A 19,406-nucleotide genomic window follows, 5' to 3' on the forward strand; every position below is an offset into this window, starting at 1 on the left:
TCTTCTCTTACGTTATACGTCATTGATTTGAGAACTGGCAGAAAATGTGTATTTAGAAGCATTTAATATACATACATTTTAAAGTTCATATTATGTGTACATTATGACTTTTGATTTTGATTGTTTTATTTTTTAGATTAGTGATAATCGACATTAATGATTAGATTAATATACAAATTCCTCAGTCGGCGAAATTTAAAAAAACCAAATACTGTTAAGACTTAATTTATTAGTTTTTCTTAAAACTATGTTTTTTTTATGTTTAGGATTGAAAGGTAAATTTAAATTCCTTATTATTATATTTTATTAACACTACTGCACAATAAACAGCATTTATACATGAAACATATAATGTATGGATTACAATTTGCCAATTATTGTCGCATATAATATCTTTGTAATTGTGTGATTACCTATTCTATATTAATAAATACACTTCTTGTGCTACAAACTAGTATAAATATAAGTTAGTCATTGTAAATCGTAATACGTTGAAATAGTTGGACGCTTAGTAATAAATTGAAACAAAGTGTAAATAACAGCAAAAGATGTTGCTGTTCTGAACAAAATAAGTAGAACCAATCTTTCAGTTGAAGGTAATATTTCTGTGTTCACGAGAGAAATACTGCAATTGCACCTGAGGATATTTCATACATCATGAATACGTATAACATGTAGTATGTTTCGATCAAGGAACATCGCAATTTCATATCTATTTAAAACGAAGACTACACAATGTTATATTCTCATAATTTGAAAAGAAATATTGGGTGATGATCTTAGCACATGGCGTGTTATTAATTCTAACTTAAATTTAAAATCTTCACGTAGTATAAAGAATTTGTTAGAATAAATAATATACTATATAATAGTAGTACTAGTATAACATGAATCGAAATTCAAGTATCACATTGAATAACATAGTGTCCCACTATCTTATGTACAATTCGTTACGTCATGGATCTTGACCTCAGATGGAATTCATCTCTTTGACCATAGACAAGTATGTGATCGACCTATTGTCAAACATATGTCATCGAATAATTGATTAGAGACATGCCTCACAAAGTTTTCCTTCAGTAAATGTTAGATGCGCACATAGAAAGTCCATCGGTAGTCGACCTGAAGTATGAGAGTCGCACAGAATAAAAAAGTAGTTGGTATACGACACTGCTTTTTTATATCTATCTTTGTTGTAATACTAACAAGCTCATTATCAGTTTTATTTCCCTTTGTTTATCATTTCTTGAGTTCTTACAAGAGAATGGAGAATGTCATTAAGCTGTCTAACTTTACAGTTATAAAAAGAATCGCTAACCACAAACCATTTATCTAGACTAACTTCAGAGCCAGTTCCACTGAGTTCAGCTTATCGATCAGTTATTTTTAACTCATGGTCAGCTCTAATTTATATTTTAACTCCTCGGTGATACAAAATAAGTTGTCAGTTGTGTTGTATTTATTTAGTTAAATAGTATCTATATATATTAAATTGTTATTTACAGTAGTAAAAGGAATTATGAAGATTTCTTTAACTATAATAGAATAAACTGAAAAATACATAGCTTGAAAAACAATTGCATTATTAGAATTCTTAATTTATTCTCAGTTCCTCTGAAATAATATTTTCAAAGTAAACAAATCAAATTTTATATTTAACTAGCTGACCTGGCAAACGTCGTTTTTCCATGTATATTATTTGTAATAAAAAATAGGGGTTGATCGTAGAGGGTTGAACATTTAGGGTTGTATGTTGATAAAAAAAAATTAATCTAAAAATATTTAGGGGTGGTCTACCCTTAACATTTAGGGGGATTAAAAATAGATGTTTTCCGATTCTCAGACATACCCAATATGCACACAAAATTTCATGAGAATCGTTCAAGCCGTTTCGGAGAAGTTTCACCACAAACACCGCGACACGAGAATTTTATCTGTAAGATAATACTTAAAAATTGTTACGTATCGAGTATAATAATTGTGTTAGGATTTTAGCTACTATTAATCAACCGTTTAAAACCTAAACGATTAACAATTATAATTAGTCATTTCCAATTCACGTCTAACATGTTTCACACATCAAAGCGACGTATAATAACCCATTCGGAACGCATTTGAGCGTTATTGTACCAAACGGTACGAAATAGCGCAATTTGCGGTGTTCCGTTCACTACTAGTTAATACTAGTTTGTACTCAGTCTATTCTCTGAATCCTATATTAACACCCTAATGGATATACAATGTATGGAGGTGCATTGATCGATTGCATTTATTAGTTTGAATCGTTTGTTACGTAATATTGAATGCCATTGTGTTTTGAATTATCTGCATATGCTGTATTGCGAAACTTGAAGGCAGTACGCCCACTGTGAACATATAAATACTTAAGGAGGTGCATGCAGCCTTGATGGAAGTAACTGAATTAGTTTTAGATCGGTTCATTGTCAAATTTTGGAACTACAACATCTATCATTATCAATTTCAGTCTTCGTATAAACATAACGATAAAAGGTGCGATGTCGTTATCTCATTATTAAATTAACAGTTAAAATAACACAGACAACATAGTTACACGCATAAGTAAGATATTGTTGGCGACTCATAAATAGAAATATAAATATATTATAAGTTAGGTTTGAAAATTGTAACTCTATAGATAGAAATTATGTTCGAGTGTTAAGAGTTATAAGTTAGACAAATATGTATACAGATTTAAGTGGTTATTTATGAATGTAAATATATTAAATAAATAAATAGAATACTTCGCCGAATAAAAGGGTCACAGCTCTCGACGCGGTATACCGGCGCAAATGTATGTAAGCGTAGCTCTCGTCGCGGTATACTCGTGGAGTACTTAAGCTCGGCGCGGGCGAGTCTCGAGGCAGTCGCGGTTCAGACTTGACACGGTGCACACGCGCAGTCGCGGTTCAGACTTGACACGGTGCACACGCGCAGTCGCGGTTCAGACTTGACACGGTGCAGACGCGCAGTCTCGGTTCAGACTTGACACGGTGCAGACGCGCGTAGAGACTCGGGCTCTTTCCTTTATCCCGTGACAACGAGCTGTGATCCAAGAATAATCGGCGAAGCAAGAAAGCAAGGCGCAGTTTCACTTCAAGACAACATCTACAATTACGCACTAGCAGGGGTGCGTGGGTCGAGGCGGTACCAGCGTTACGTCGAGCCGTCTTGACAAACGAGTACGAAGTCAAACCCCACCGGTATACAAAGCCGCACCGAGGTTACTTAGGTTACCGCACGGGTGTTATCAAACGAAAACGATTTAAACGTACTATACCGTGCGGGCCTTAGTATATCTGTGGTGTCGACGGTGGGTGATTGGCACCAATCAATAGTGGTCCTTCGAGCCGGATCCTGCAACGGTTGTCACCAAGAAGTGAATATTGCGAGAAGGAAATGCCAGTCACAAGATCACAGAACGGGATGCAGCGAGCAGAATCGACGTTGACTGTTACCTCCGCCACTAGGTCCGAAGTTCAGACCACAGGCGAAGAGAAAACGATCGAGCAGTCTACGTCGACGAGCGCAGCCAGCCAATCAGAGCAAGCATTGACTCTGATACCAGCGGGTTATACCCGGCGGGCCGCATCGAGAACCGTATCAAAAGCCAGCTCAAGAAGACTAGCCGAGGCCAGAGAAGAGTTGGCTCGCTGCGAACTGCGGGAAGCGCAGGCAGCAGCACGCCTGGCCAGATTACGATTAGAAGCAGAAACGGAAGAGGAAGACTCCGTTATAGAAAACGTCAACGATGACTATGAAGAAAAGGTAGCAAACTGGATGCGCGCATCGGAACAAAAGCCAGAAGAAATAGAAACAAAGAGCGACATTCGAGCAATAGCTGACGCAATAAAGGAAGTCATGACGAACCATGTAATGCCGCAACCGAAATACATTCAAGAGCTGCCAATATTTGAAGGGGACAGCTCCGAATGGACGGCGTTCCGAGTTGTATACGAAGATACATCTCCCATGTTCTCGGACGTTCAGAACATGGCGCGGCTACGTAAAGCAATTAAAGGCACGGCGAGAGAGAGTATTAAGAGCCTCTTGTACTCAGAAGCGAAGCCAGAAGAAGTTATTAACGCTTTACGCCGAAGATTTGGTAGACCTGACGCATTGGTGTTAGCCGAACTTGAGAAATTAAAAGCGCTTCACAGAACAACGGAAAATCCCAGCGACATATGCGTTTTCGCAAGCCAAATAAACAACAGTGTGGCCGCCATAAAAGGATTGAAGAAACCGCAATACCTGTACTCACCGGAAATCATGAAAATTATCATAGATAAGATGCCCGCGATTCTGAGATTCAGATGGTACGACTACACGGCTGCGAGAGGAGAGGAATCGTTCTCAGATATTCAAACAATAAGCAACTTCCTCAATTTAGAAGCGGATAAATGCGGCGCATTCGCGGTAGTCGAAGACAGCAAAAGTGTACGACCGAGCGCAACAATAAGAAGACCGGTGAAACAGGCTACTTTTAATATTGCTGAAAAGAGTAGACCAGAAGAGATCAAGTGCCCAGTTTGTGAATGCAACCATAAGCTCAGAGACTGCCAAAGATTTCTGAATGCAGCAGTCAACGATAGATGGGAAACGGTCAAGAGGCTTAAGGTTTGCTTCAAGTGCCTTGTTGGAAAGCATCGGAAAGAAAGATGCCGAAGACCACCGTGCAAGTTGTGTCAGAGATGGCACCACAGCTTATTACATGTGACATCGGAGAGCGAACAATGTCATGAAGAGGCAGCGACCGAGACAGCGACGGTCAATACAATTAGTACACCAAAAGCTATTTTAAAGATGCTTAAGGTGGAGATCTACGGACCGACTGGGAGCAAACAGGTACTGGCGCTGCTAGATGAAGGCTCAACGGTGACACTGCTCGATGAAAATGTGGCTGCAAGCATCGGTATTAAGGGTCCTCGCGAAACCTTAAATATAGAAACTATCGGCGGCGGGCAAATGAAAAGTCACGACTCAATGATTGTAGACATCAAAGTGAAAGGGATAAGACAAGGCGAGACGAGTACACTCAAGCGGGCAAGGACTATCAAAGAGCTGAAATTAACCCCACAACTCGTCGATAAAACCCGACTTAAGAAGTGTCATCACTTGCGGGGTTTACTGCGGGACGTGTGTTACGAAGCTGAGGCACCGAAGCTGCTCATTGGCCAAGACAATTGGGAACATATTGTCTCATTACAAATACGACGTGGAAAGCCAGGGCAGCCGGTGGCGTCAAGAACAAAGTTAGGATGGGTTATCCATGGCTTCGATAGCAACGGTGTGTCTCCGATCAATTATGTAAACACATGTGCACATGCAAGAGTCGTCGAAGACAAAATAAATCAGCCAGTGAGAGAACATCTTAATATTGAGTCTTTGTGGGTTCAGCCGAAGAAGCCTTCAACCGATATAGAACAGCGCGCACTAGAAATATTGGAAAGAAATAGTCAACAATTGGAAGATGACAGATCCGAGGTCGGACTATTGTGGAAAAGGAAAGACCTACAACTTCCAAACAATTTCTCAGCGGCCTTCAACAGATTTCAAGGAATAGAAAAAGATCTGCGTGAGGACGCTAAGTTTAAAAATGAATATAGCACGCAAATAAATCTTTTGAAAAGCAACTACGCTGAAGAAGTAACAGCCGACTGCACATCGAACAAAAAGTGGTACCTGCCTCACTTCCCAGTGAAGAAAAAGCTAAGAATTGTGTTCGACGGTGCAGCCAATCACAACAGAGTGAGCCTCAACGACATTCTGCTGTCCGGACCGGACTTCAGAACCGGTCTACAGTCAATATTACGAGTGTCACTGCGAGTACGTCAAGAACTCGTATCGATAGCGGCCGATAAAAAAGAAATGTTTCTGCGGGTGAAAATATGTGAAGAAGACAGAAATAGTCTCAGGTTCCTTTGGCAAAAAGACAAGAAAGCGCTAGTGAAGGATAACAGAATGTTATCAGTGATTTTAGGAGCTGCGTCACCTTGTGCCACGATTTATATAAAAAACAGAAATGCAAAGGCCTTCGTACATAAATATCCAGAAGCAGCACAAGCAATAGAGCAATATCGCTATATGGATAACTATTTGCAAAGTTTTTACTGTGTCGACGATTACCAACGAGTTATACAGCCAGTCAACTTGATCTACATGAAGGCGCACTTTGAGTTACGAAGATGGGCGTCGAACAAAAGAGTGATCATTGAAGACGACACCGAAGCTCGAAAAAGCTACCTAGAGCATATCGGTAGAATAAAAGATAATCAGCTGCCGCGATGTATGTCACTATTCTGCACTGAGGGGGAGCTGCATACTGTCGCAGACGCGAGTGAGACAGCGTATGCAGCCGCAACTGGAGGTAATGGAAAATACTTAGTAAACCTCGTTGATGCTAAGTCGAGAGTAAAGTCTCGGAAATCAATATCTAAGTCGAGACTTGAAATGCAAGCAACCTTGTTGGAAACAGAACACATAGACAATTCTAGACTAATAACGAACCTAGCTGACAATTCGAAAAAGGAGACGCTAAAACCAAACTACATTCTCATTGGACGATCCAGTGGAGCTGCGCGCATACTACATTTTCCTGATACAAAGCTGGTGGGCAGAAAAGATTTGAAGTCCGTCCAACGACTCTCTGATCACTTTCGGAAGAGATCGCTACGGGAGTACTTGCCCAAACTACTGCCTAGGAAAACGAATAAACTACAGAAAGGCGAGCAGCTGCAACCAGGCGACGTGGTTTTTATCGTAAAACGCACGCTACCACGATGCACTTGGCCGAGGGGAATCATCGAAACTACATACCCCGGGCCCGACGGAATAACCAGACTCGTGGACGTCGCAACCAAAGGGGGAGTGTTACGAAGACCATCGTCGAGGATCCTGATCTTGGTGCCTGCGGAGTCGCCGTGCAGAAACGACGGTGCTACGCACGAGGGGGAGAATGTTGGCGACTCATAAATAGAAATATAAATATATTATAAGTTAGGTTTGAAAATTGTAACTCTATAGATAGAAATTATGTTCGAGTGTTAAGAGTTATAAGTTAGACAAATATGTATACAGATTTAAGTGGTTATTTATGAATGTAAATATATTAAATAAATAAATAGAATACTTCGCCGAATAAAAGGGTCACAGCTCTCGACGCGGTATACCGGCGCAAATGTATGTAAGCGTAGCTCTCGTCGCGGTATACTCGTGGAGTACTTAAGCTCGGCGCGGGCGAGTCTCGAGGCAGTCGCGGTTCAGACTTGACACGGTGCACACGCGCAGTCGCGGTTCAGACTTGACACGGTGCACACGCGCAGTCGCGGTTCAGACTTGACACGGTGCAGACGCGCAGTCTCGGTTCAGACTTGACACGGTGCAGACGCGCGTAGAGACTCGGGCTCTTTCCTTTATCCCGTGACAACGAGCTGTGATCCAAGAATAATCGGCGAAGCAAGAAAGCAAGGCGCAGTTTCACTTCAAGACAACATCTACAATTACGCACTAGCAGGGGTGCGTGGGTCGAGGCGGTACCAGCGTTACGTCGAGCCGTCTTGACAAACGAGTACGAAGTCAAACCCCACCGGTATACAAAGCCGCACCGAGGTTACTTAGGTTACCGCACGGGTGTTATCAAACGAAAACGATTTAAACGTACTATACCGTGCGGGCCTTAGTATATCTGTGGTGTCGACGGTGGGTGATTGGCACCAATCAATAGATATAGTGGTTTACGTACGACAAAAAAATCGTCGTATGTAAACAACTATATGTAACTATAGGTCGTCTGTAAACATTTAGAAGCAGAAAGAGGCAGTCTGAAACACAAAAGTAAATACAGATTATATAATTGTTTTAAAATCTACACATTTAATTCCTCATTTCCTCTCGCCGTACTTCAAAGTTCAAATAAAGCCAGACGGAATCGTTAACGATATTATGTAAAACTTTTTATTGTATGACCTACTTTGATGTCCGCTAGTAAATAATTGAAAGCTTTTCTAATTATAAAGTCGGGATTTATTTAAGCCTAAGCCTTAGAAACAATACTTTTGGAAATCAAACCGGAGCACTACAGTGAATCACGTATTTTAGTTAGTCAAATACGTGACTCATTATTTAGCTTAACTATTCAGTTATTTACTAACAATGGGGTCACTTTAATACAAATTATATTTCACCCGCCGGTGCACTCCAAAAAAAACCAATTTAATATCAAACTAATTTATTATAATTACAAATTAATAGAGTGATCTGTAGCGCGATGCTTACAAGAATGAATTCTTAAAACTAAGTCTTATATCTAGCGTCGCCGGTGGCGTCCTTAATCAGCAGAAATCCTATATCGTTAGGTGCAGGGCTGGCACATAACTGATGCAAGGGCTGGCACATAACTCCTCCCCCCGCAGATCCGCAACTATTTGAGGACGTTGAGGGAAAATGTTGCGGCTGGATCACCTTCTGGGTGTACCTGTTGCTCTTGAACTCCAGCATTCTGGGTACTTTTATGGAGTCGACGATATCCGATGTATATTACAAAAATAGCTGAACACAGGAGCATTACGTAGAAGGGTAAAGTGGTGTGGTAGATGATGGTTGGATTTTCCGGAATAATAGGCATTTGTACTTCGATTTGCTTCTCTAAATTATGTAATCCATTCAAATCAATCGTATGTATCTTTAAGGATCGCTGTGGTGTCGTAGGGGTAGAGTTCATTGGTAGCAAAATCTTCAAAGGCTCCCCTTTTAATTGATTATTTATGTTAACAATGGTGAGGTCCTTAGTATGCAGAGAACAGTTCGGCGGTACTGTTACAAGGTAACTGCCCTGCAGATTCAGATATTCTCTTCGTTTACATGACAGGGATATTTTAGTTAAACTTGGAAACGTAACGCAGTAATGTTGGTCGTCTAATTTTTCCATGGCAGGCTTGGCGAGTGTCAACGTGGTAGGTATGCATGAATTTGACACTTGCTGGCTGATGACAAGGTCTGCTATGCAATCAGGTGAGCGTTTTATATGATGATTAAGTGTCTCTTCACACAGAAACCGATTTCTTGACTTCGGGCATTCAGCCTCTATGTACACATAATTATCATTATTGGTTGCTATATAAGGAAAGGGAGGTATAATAATGTGTTGGTAATGATTTGGTAAGATGGATAATTTAAAAAGGGTAAAAGTATTAGGGGATATTATGGGAAACCGTAACACTATAACTATTCTATTATTACTAAAATATGACCCAGTGCGAATTACGCTATAGTATTCGCGGAGTTCTAAATCTAATAACTGTTCCGGTTTATAAACAGAACTTAAAGTACCTAACATACTACGTAACATACTTATATCTAACATAATATGGTGCGCTGTATAAGTGCGCGTAAAAGCTAAACTATCTTCGATATTTCTTATAACTAATAGTAGCTCATTAATATTATCATCAAATGAATTTAATAATTGGGAAATTTCTGCGAAGACTACTGTATCTACATGTTCAGTATTAAATTTCGAAATCATAAAATACATTGTTTTATTTAAATCAATTTGATTTTCCACTAATTTATCAATAATTTTCGCGTGCTCGGACATCCACGCCTTACTAAGACTTATATGATTATTAAATTCGGAAATTATATTATTTTGATTATTTTGAAGAATTTTAATGGCCTCGTCATATTTAATGGCATCGCTGTAGTCTAAGTTACCGGTTACACTTTTAATAATAGAGCCTAAACCATTAATTAAACCTCTTTTAACGCGACCAGGTTTTAATGTACTTAATAACAACGATGCTTTATCTAATTTTTCCGTTAAATGTTGAAGACGAGCTTTAGAAATAGGTAAACTGTGGTTGTCAAAGTAACCCTCAATGTCATGAATTTGAGTCTTTAATGTTTCAATCTTCAGGCCAATTTCATCCAAGTCAATGAAATGCAAAAAGGTATGATAATGGGTAATTATGTCAGTAAGTCCGATATTAAACGGTAATAGTCCAGGTCCGTTGTCCATATTCTCAAGTCTTATCTCCTGGGTCATTGCTATGTCCAGGGACAACATCAGGGTTGTCAGCAGCATCCTGTAACAATTTACTACTTTTTGGAACACGTTTTAGTCGGGACTTCGATACAGGTAATCGTTTTTTAGAGGTATATATATGTATGGGTAAATTTGTAACAACTTTGTCTTGTATATAACGTTGAGCTAACTTTTGTCTCGCAGCTATCGGATTACTTATATAAACATCCTGTCCAGGTGTGTAATCAGTCTCGGGTTCCCTACGGGAATTGTGTCTCTGCATTATCGCTTGGCGTTCTGCGAACGATGAGTCATGTATCATACTATACACTGTTAGCATATTGTTACGGTGACATTGTATGTATTGTTGCAAAAGTCTTTCTGTTAAGTTTAAATCTGTAGGGTCTCTAGGGTCATAATGTCCAGTAACAATGTCATATGGTCTACATTTAGTCAAGCTATGTATAGAACTATTGTATGCTAAAATAGCGTATAAAATTAAATTGGCTGCCGATTCGTTTTTGTGTTTTAATCTTAATATTCTAATATGTTCTATAAGGGTGCTATGTAAACGCTCTATCATTCCGTTTTCATTAGGACTGTGAGGTGCTATCATATGGTGATTTATTTTATGTAGGCGTAGGAATTCAGCAAATACTTGATTTGTGAACTCTGTTCCTCTATCGGAAATTAAAGTCATAGGTGATCCATGATGTGTCATGAAAGTTAATAGTTTATCAATTATGTTTGGTGCTGTACAGTCATTAAGTCGGTATGCTTGAGCATACTTAGAAAATGCGTCAATGAAAGTCAAAAATTTATCTTGTTCTAAGGTCAAGACGTCTATGTGAACTGTTTCAAATGGTCGAGAAGGTGGCGGTACAATTTTAAACTCTGGGCGTACGGGATTACGGTCGTATTTTGCGGAGTTACAAATTGGGCATATGCTTATGTAATTAACTATATCTTGTTTCATTTTAGGCCAGAAATACCTTTGGGATAAGGACATATATGTTTCATTTATTCCGCGGTGGTTGGTTTTACCTTCATGATATTTTCTAATCGTGTCCTGCTGGGTTAAATAATCTCTAATATTTTCAACTTGCCGTTTAACAAGTAATAATTTCATAGATGAGCTTCGAAAAGTATTTTGAATAATAGGTACTATACTCAACATTTTTCCTAAGGGTTCGACGAGTATAGCAGTACGTATTTTCGGATCTACATATTTTTTTATTATGGCGATAATTTCTTGTTGAAGGCTATTCTCATTAATTTGTACAGAGACGCGCGAAAAATTCTCAAAAGGTCTATTAAGAACGGGTTTAGTTGAGGGTGAGTTATTTGTGATTTTTATTAGGATTTGCTTTCGAAACAAGTTAAGAGGGTCTTCACTTATGGGGATGTCAAGTATTGGACTTTCGCGACTAGTATGTTTTGTACCTACCTGATTTATATCAGCTCCGTCGTCGCTTCCGTCAGTGCTGTAGGCTCTTAAAGTTGGTGCAGTATCAGTCGATGAAAGGCTAATAAGAGGTCTATCGTCAGGACATGTCACGGTCGACTCGGAGTCAGATATATTAACTACTAATGATTCTACTGTCTCGTTATTTAATTCTACACGTGACAAAGCGTCAGCATTCGTGTTCGACTTACCTTTTTTATACACAACCGTATAGTCATATTCACTAAGTTTTAATCTCCAACGGGTTAAACGTGAGTTAGGCTCTTTCAAATTCATTATCCATTGTAAAGGCTTATGGTCTGTAACGATTTTAAACTTACGGCCAAATAAATAGGGTCTAAAGTATTTTGTAGCCCAAACTATAGCCAACAATTCCTTCTCTATCGTACTATAATTAATTTCGCTTTCATTTAAAGTACGCGAGGCAAATGAGACAGGTTTATCTGAGCCTATTGGGCCTTGAGAAAGAACGGCGCCAATAGCTAAATTAGATGCATCTGTGGTCAGTATAAAATCCTTTGTAAAATCGGGGTATTGCAAAATCGGGTCATTAGTTAAAAGAGCTTTACATTTTTCAAAACAATCCATATATTCTGAATTTAAAATAATCTTACTACCTTTTTTTAAACATTTAGTTAATGGTTTGGTAACACGTGCGAAATCTGGAATAAATTTTCTGTAATAGCCTAATAAACCTAAAAATTGTTTTATTTCTTTTGTAGTTTTCGGGACTGGGTATTTTGTTATAGCTTTAATTTTGTCCGGATTTGGTTTAATTCCTTCTTTACTTATTATATGTCCTAGGTATGCTGTTTCTAATTTAAGGAATTCTGATTTGTCCATTTGTATTTTAAAGTTAGATTCGCGGAGACGTTGAAATACTTTTTCAAGGTTAATTATGTGCTCTTGTAAACTAGTGCTAAATACAATTATATCATCCAAGCATACTAGACAAATAACGTTTTGTAAGCCACGTAAAACATTGTCCATGACTCTTTGAAAAGTTGATGGTGAGTTCTTAAGTCCCATGGGCATTCTCAAAAATTCAAAATGCCCGTGTTCTACATTAAATGCGGTCTTTGAAATGTCGATTGGGTCCATTTCCACTTGGTAAAAACCACTAGCTAAATCGAGAGTAGTGAAGTACTGGCAATTCCCTAATTTGTCAAGGACATCGGTTATATTTGGTATAGGATATTTGTCATCAATAGTTTTCTCATTTAATTTACGAAAATCGACGACTAATCTCCATTTCTGTTTTCCAGAAGCATCTGCCTTTTTTGGTACTATCCAAATTGGTGAGCTCCAAGCTGAATCAGAAGGTTTAATTATCCCTTGATTTAACATTTTTTCAATTTGTTCCCTAACTTCCTGCCTGTGTATTTGCGGATAGCGATAACTTTTTGTATATATGGGGATTTCATCGGTTGTTCTAATTCGGTGTTTAATTTTGTTGGTAAAAGTAAGCGATTCCCCTTCAATATAAAAAACATCTGCATATTTAGAGCAAACTGAAATTAAATTCGTTTTTTCCTCCGGGTTTAAATGGTCGGTACGTAATTTTGAAATAACCTGTTCGACTTTATTTGGTGAACGACTGTCAAAACTTTCAATATTAAATAATTCCGCGGTTGCAGGGCGATCGAATGAAATAATTACGTCATTATCTGTGGGATTGTCAATTTCTAAAAATCCGCGATTATTTTTAACTGTGGTTAAACACTCATGTATAATACAGTTACATATTAATTGCTCATGCACTAAGACTTCACCGTCTAATGTATTAATAGGAACTCTAATTAATTTCGAACTGTTTGCAGGCACTATGTCTTCATATAAATTACAATTTTTAGAATCGTACATTCGAATCGGGTTAGTTGCAAATTTAGTCACTAATGTTTTATGTTTAAGGTCTATTTTAGACTCCCATTCTGTCAACAAGTCAAGTCCAATTAAACCGTCAAAGTAGTCATGAAATTTATACATAAATAATTTAATTTCTTTATCACTATTAAATTCCTGGAAACAAGGTATCGTAATCGAATATTTATTTCGAGATGTTGCATGAACGTTAGTAACTTCAAACGGATCGTAAGTTAATGGGATATGGTAAAAGTAAGTATTAACTGCGTCGGGGCTAATAAAGGATTGGTTTGCCCCGGTGTCGATTAAAAGTTTAAGTGGGGGATTCTCAATTTGTATATAGGGCAACTGTCTTTGAGTTTGAAGGTTAATTTCTATTTTGGTTCTTTTGAACTCTTGACCTTGGTAAAATTTCCGGTATCAGTCATGTCAGTTTGTGGATTTGATTCGTTATCTTCGTTATAGTCACAAGGTTCGTTATAGTACTCTTGATTCCTGTCTTCGTAATAGTAGTTGTAATCGTCAGAATATCGATCATAGTAATAGTTATACTCAGGTTCATAATAGTCATAATTTGGGTAAAAGTTATTGGTTGCACATTCATTTAAATTTACGTCACGAGTTTTAAAATAGTTTGTAGGTGGTGGATTTCCGTGTATACGCCAATCGTGTCTAGGTACGGATTCCTTTGTCACATAATGACTGACGCCACTCATTGGAGTTGGGCCAGTTTGGGGTTTCGGTTGAGGACGTGGGGGTGCACGGAATACATTACTTTGAGGATTATAATTAGGTGGAAGGGCACGGAACATTTGTTGGGTACGTGTGGGCATTCTAGGTGGGTATTGTTGGTTTAGAATAGGCATTCTAAATTGGTAAGGTGGGTTAGGTTTAAATTGTGGCGGAAAAGTGTATGGTACTTGTGGTAGAGTAAATCTGTTTGACGAATTGTTAGTGTTATATGTAGGCTTAGGTACATTACTGTTATAGTTAGATGAGTGATTTGGCTTAGATGAAGCATCGTTACGTTGCTGTAGATATATAGTATTTAATTCCTCTTGAACGTATTCGAGAGCCTTTTCGATAGATTCGGGCCTCATGCACCTTATACGAGACCCAAGTGGCTCCTTAAGGCCACGAATAAATGCCTGTTTCGTTAATTTTTTGTATAAGTGCCGTTTGGCCTCTATTGTAGTAGAAAGGGTTTCGTGTAAGGTGACATAAGTCATCATTGTACTAAATAGGGATTGCAACCTATCATAAAATTCCTGAGGGGTACTATTACCCTGAGTTTGCAAAGAAATGTCATTGTACAGCGCCGTCTCATCCCTCTGATCTGAGAAGTTGTTAATTAACGCTTCCCTAATGCCACCCCAGCTCTCAGGGATGCCATTACTATTTATGAGGCAAGCGGCCGGTCCCGTTATCTTATTTAAAATGCCGTTAATCAAAGATAAATTCGATAGAGTTGATTCGGCATCATTTTTTAAATATCTTTTCACCAGTTCATCACAAATTCTTATAAATCTAGTTAATACATGTGGGTTCCCGTCAAATTCGGGCACCACCCGTAAAGCTTTAAAAATAATATCAGGGTCGAAAGACATTTCTTCTATGTTTCTTATTCTATCAATAAAATTACCTCTGGAAGACTGTTGGTAAGTAACAGCCTCCTTATTACTTAATTCCCTCGGATGGAAAATTTTGGAACAACTAGGAAACTAGGATATATATAACAACACAATAAGTAATTTGTGTAACTCACATTGGTTTTCTGGACTGCTGCATCGATTTCTAGATTCCAGGGGCTTTCTTCTTAACTCGATACTCGCTTGCGGTTTTTAGAAAAACCGGTCGGCCAGGCGGGGCCTCGAAACCGTTATATTTTCTTAATTTTCCGGAAAATCTTGCCCGCGAGGCGCGACCCGAGTATCCTACCGACTGCGCCAATTATATTTCACCCGCCGGTGCACTCCAAAAAAAACCAATTTAATATCAAACTAATTTATTATAATTACAAATTAATAGAGTGATCTGTAGCGCGATGCTTACAAGAATGAATTCTTAAAACTAAGTCTTATATCTAGCGTCGCCGGTGGCGTCCTTAATCAGCAGAAATCCTATATCGTTAGGTGCAGGGCTGGCACATAACTGATGCAAGGGCTGGCACATAACTTACATGTATATTTATTTATTTATAAACGTATCGTTGCACGTCTAAAGTTCATGTTAAAGATAGATTTGTTTTTTCATCCTAAAGAAAACTTATTTATTATTATAAAAATAAGTGGAAATAAATCTTTTCCAAATATATCCAAGGTATATGAAGCATGAAACCTTTAAACTATGGAGATGCGCGTTAAAGATAATTTACTATTTAGTGTCAACAAATTCGTGAAATTGCAGTAACATATATAAGTTTTAAAAATTAAACAAAACATTTTACTGAATTTCAGTTGATAAAAGATATTTGACGTAAGAAAATTCTAAAACATTTTAGATACAAAACATCGAGAGTTTATTTTCTTGTACGTGCCGCTTCATTATGTCTTGTACAAGGGTCTACGAATTTAGACTTGACAGTTTCACGTGTTGTTTCGTATTCTCACCTTGAAGTTTCTCGGTCTTATTATAAATGATGGACTTTTTCTAGACACGAACTTTAAAAATGTTTGGGCCAAATGTGTAGACTTTATTGCATAATACAATTATTGTATTGCATTCGACTACTTTTAGATGCTAGCAGCATAGCATAGAACGTAGTTCAACCGAACTTTTATGTATGTAATTACATACCAATAAGGTAATATGCCTCACGTTTGTCAAACTATCAGCTAACTAGAAAATTATTACATCCCAACACTTCACTTGAGGCGTAGTGCGTGCATACCTAATCGAAACCTTAAGACGGATAATTTATATATGGTCTCTCATTACTAACAGCCTGTACCGGGTGCACATTTTTTTATTTTCAAAATTTTAAAAATAATAATTATGATACTCAGGGATATAATATTACACTTCAGTAGTAGATAGAAATTATAAGACGATGTCTTCCAGGCAACCCTAGTGAGGTAATAACCTAAAAAAAGAAATAATAAAATGGTTAAAGTGCAAAAAGTGAATCAACAATTGTAATAAAACAATTATAGAATCACCAACCATAATCTACAACTAAAACTAAAAAGAAAGAAATACAAGACTAAAAAGACGGCAGAGTAGGATATGGTTTAGAAATTTCTGGTTAAAAGAGGCAGCCAATAGTATGAAGTTGGGCAGCCTACTCCGCAACTTACTGTCAGAGATTTTAAAGGATTTGCCGAAGAAGGATGACTTGTGTGATAAATGTACGTACTTGAATTCGTGCATGCGGTGATATCAGTTGTTTCTACTCTGTATTTGCGTGTTGTTCCCACGACAATGTAAGTTGCTTGCTTGTAAAACTTGGCGATTAAAAAGGGTGGCGTAGAGTTTATTTCCAGTTCTTTTCTTCCTATCCACGCCCTTGATTTTAGAACTGACAGTAAATTTAAAATTAGAAGCATTCAATGTATATTGCTTTTTTGACGTTCATAAGTGTAAATTATGTTACCTACATGAATAAATGATTTTGAATTTGAATTTTAAAGAAATCCTCTTTATAATATTGCTCACTCAAATTTATCTCACAACAAATATAACAACCACGAATCGATTGTCCGACGTATTGCATAGAATCGCAATGTTACAACAATCTGTTATTGACAAGCTAATCTGGACCTCAATCAGCGTGGAGGGTACTATGTCTCTCTCCAATCATCACCTCTCTGTCTAGCATATGATCAATTGGTATTTTCATATACGATTTAATAATTTTGCCAACTTTTAATTGTTGCGTAGGCTCTGAATAAATTTTAATCGCTGGTTAGTAATATTCCTTACGGACGGACGGGTATTGTGATGGTGGAAGGGCTTCAAGACAAGACTTGCTTCACGAGACTGTAGCACAATTGTTATCTTCATTGAGAAGCACCAAATGAATAAAAATTGATAGATAGATAAGAAAGATAAGAATATTTGTCTACCTTAAGATTAGCTGCGGAGGTACTTCCATAGTGTATCAACCTCCTTGGATATAAAATTAAATCTAAGCTAAAAAGTATACCTTTTTCAAAAATATTTATTTGTTAGTTAATAATTGATTGATTCTTTTACTTTTTACCTTACTTGCATAAGCTGACATGAGTGCTTATCTTCCTCAGAATGAGTGCCACATAAACTTGACAGATTACTAATTCATATTACGATTATATATGTTAAAATATTGCATAATACTATCTATTAAGAATATAATTTGTTGAATTATAGAAACAAATTACATAACGGCAGTCTTCTTAATTAAAGTTTTCGAGGCAGTTGTTATGACAGCGTTAAGTGGGTGTACTAGACCTAGATTTGAAAGATTAATACAATAACAGAGCAGACCTTGACTCAAACTTTCTCACGATCAATATTCGAGAACAATATACACGAAAAAGAGGTCATATAAGGCAATCAGTACACAGTTTGAATTCAGATCATTGTTTAAAGAGTATAACTCCATTTGTACGCGTTATATTTAAAAAAATAGGTGAAAGCATTGCTGGCTTTAAGACTTATATATAACTCAACAGGCAGCTTCCACGCTTAAAAACGCTCACAGGTACTACGTACAGCGAAGTGATATTGGTGGAATTTCTTATTCTGCTGATGATACTCGGTTATAATCCGAACACTTAGCCCATGGTAAATAAGATACAGAGACCCCACATATGAACGGAAATTAATCTAACAAAAAATATTTTTATTTTAGGTCGAAGGTTGCTTTAAAAGTTAGTTTATAAGGCATACTTCGGCACCAGCACCACTAAACCTAACTCTTTAGAATGGAGACTTGTTATGTATGATTTCGTGAGTAATAAGGTATTTAATTATACTATTCCGCAGTCGGAGATTGAGCTAAACCACAACTCTGAGTCTAACCTTTAGCGCTCTTTAAGAGAGTATTAATTCTTAAGAAGCCAGTAAAGTACGCAAGCTTTTTAAGAGAAAAATGAAGAATTAAAAAGGAATCTATATGATAATGGAATAATGCTATACATTCCTAAAAACTCAGGTATGTAGTGTATCAGTCACAGTTATAGGCTAAATCCATTGTTATCAAACGCGTAAAACTTTTGATAGGTTAAAAGGTATAGGTTCGATTAAAAGCTAACAATACCCATTTTAAAAGCTTCACGCTGTATCAAGGGGGAAGTTTGTCAATGAACTTTATTCTCGTATATTGCATGTGGTACAATGTACGAAATAGAATAAAATAGTATTTATAATAGTATTTCCACCAATAATAGCGGCGTTGTTATTTTCATTCTACCGTCACAGCACACACTATTTCGCCACCAATGTCATTGTAAATACTTACCCCTGTAACTACCAACTCCCTTGTTACAGCTAATCGAATAGTTAGGTGGCTTATCGAAATTAGATAAATGGACAAGATGCATCAGTAGATTGTATGAAATTCACAAAGAAAGAATACTTTTGTTCGAGTGTTCTGTTAGAAATACATATAAATTTAAAACCACTGAAGTTGATGCTCAATACTTTTCTCTCAACATTGTGCATATTATGAACCTCCAAACTTTTAGTGACACTCAATTGGGGAACATAAAATAATTTTACAAATACAAATTTAAATATATCATTTATTTATCTTAAGATGTGATTTTTTTTAAACTTTCGTTTTTGTCAGTAGGCATACAGTTTACAGACGTTGTGATTTTAATAGAAGTTTCGTCTTTATTAAGTATAATTATATTGTATGTGCATAAAATTTCTGAAGTCATATTTTCTTGTATAATTTAGGCATACGTGTTGTTTTAGGACTAATAAGTAAATAAAAAAGTTTTATATACTACTTTTTAACACCGTAGACTGTAGGTATCACTGAAGTAGTTAAAAAAAAATATACCTACGTCGAATAACATAAGTAAGGTTAAAAACAAGGAAACTACTTTTGAT

The 19,406-nt window shown here is 37.2% G+C and overlaps 2 protein-coding genes across 2 annotated transcripts in view; both read right to left on the minus strand.

The window, feature by feature from the left end:
- The window catches only part of LOC110993587, a 54,050-nt gene that overhangs the window by 21,359 nt on the left and 13,285 nt on the right, over nt 1-19,406 (minus strand). The window lies entirely within an intron of this gene.
- Nucleotides 8,229-15,528, minus strand: LOC123689348. Its single transcript, XM_045628921.1, has 2 exons — nt 15,133-15,528; nt 8,229-10,100 (listed from the first exon to the last, which is right to left on the minus strand). The coding sequence occupies exons 1-2, from the start codon at nt 15,153-15,155 to the stop codon at nt 8,438-8,440; spliced, it is 1,686 nt and encodes a 561-aa protein (XP_045484877.1). The 5' UTR covers nt 15,156-15,528; the 3' UTR covers nt 8,229-8,437.

The sequence above is a fragment of the Pieris rapae genome, chromosome 7 (genome assembly GCF_905147795.1).
Source record: "Pieris rapae chromosome 7, ilPieRapa1.1, whole genome shotgun sequence".
NCBI classification, from domain to species: Eukaryota; Metazoa; Arthropoda; class Insecta; order Lepidoptera; family Pieridae; genus Pieris; species Pieris rapae.

What these genes read in the sequence shown, in the direction of transcription:
- LOC123689348 (XM_045628921.1), bottom strand. Translation starts at nt 15,155, where the DNA reads ATGCAGCAGTCCAGAAAACCAAT. An exon ending in CAGCAGTCCAGAAAACCAAT is followed by an intron (nt 10,101 to 15,132) that starts GTGAGTTACACA and finishes AAATTGTTACAG; the next exon opens with GATGCTGCTGACAACCCTGA.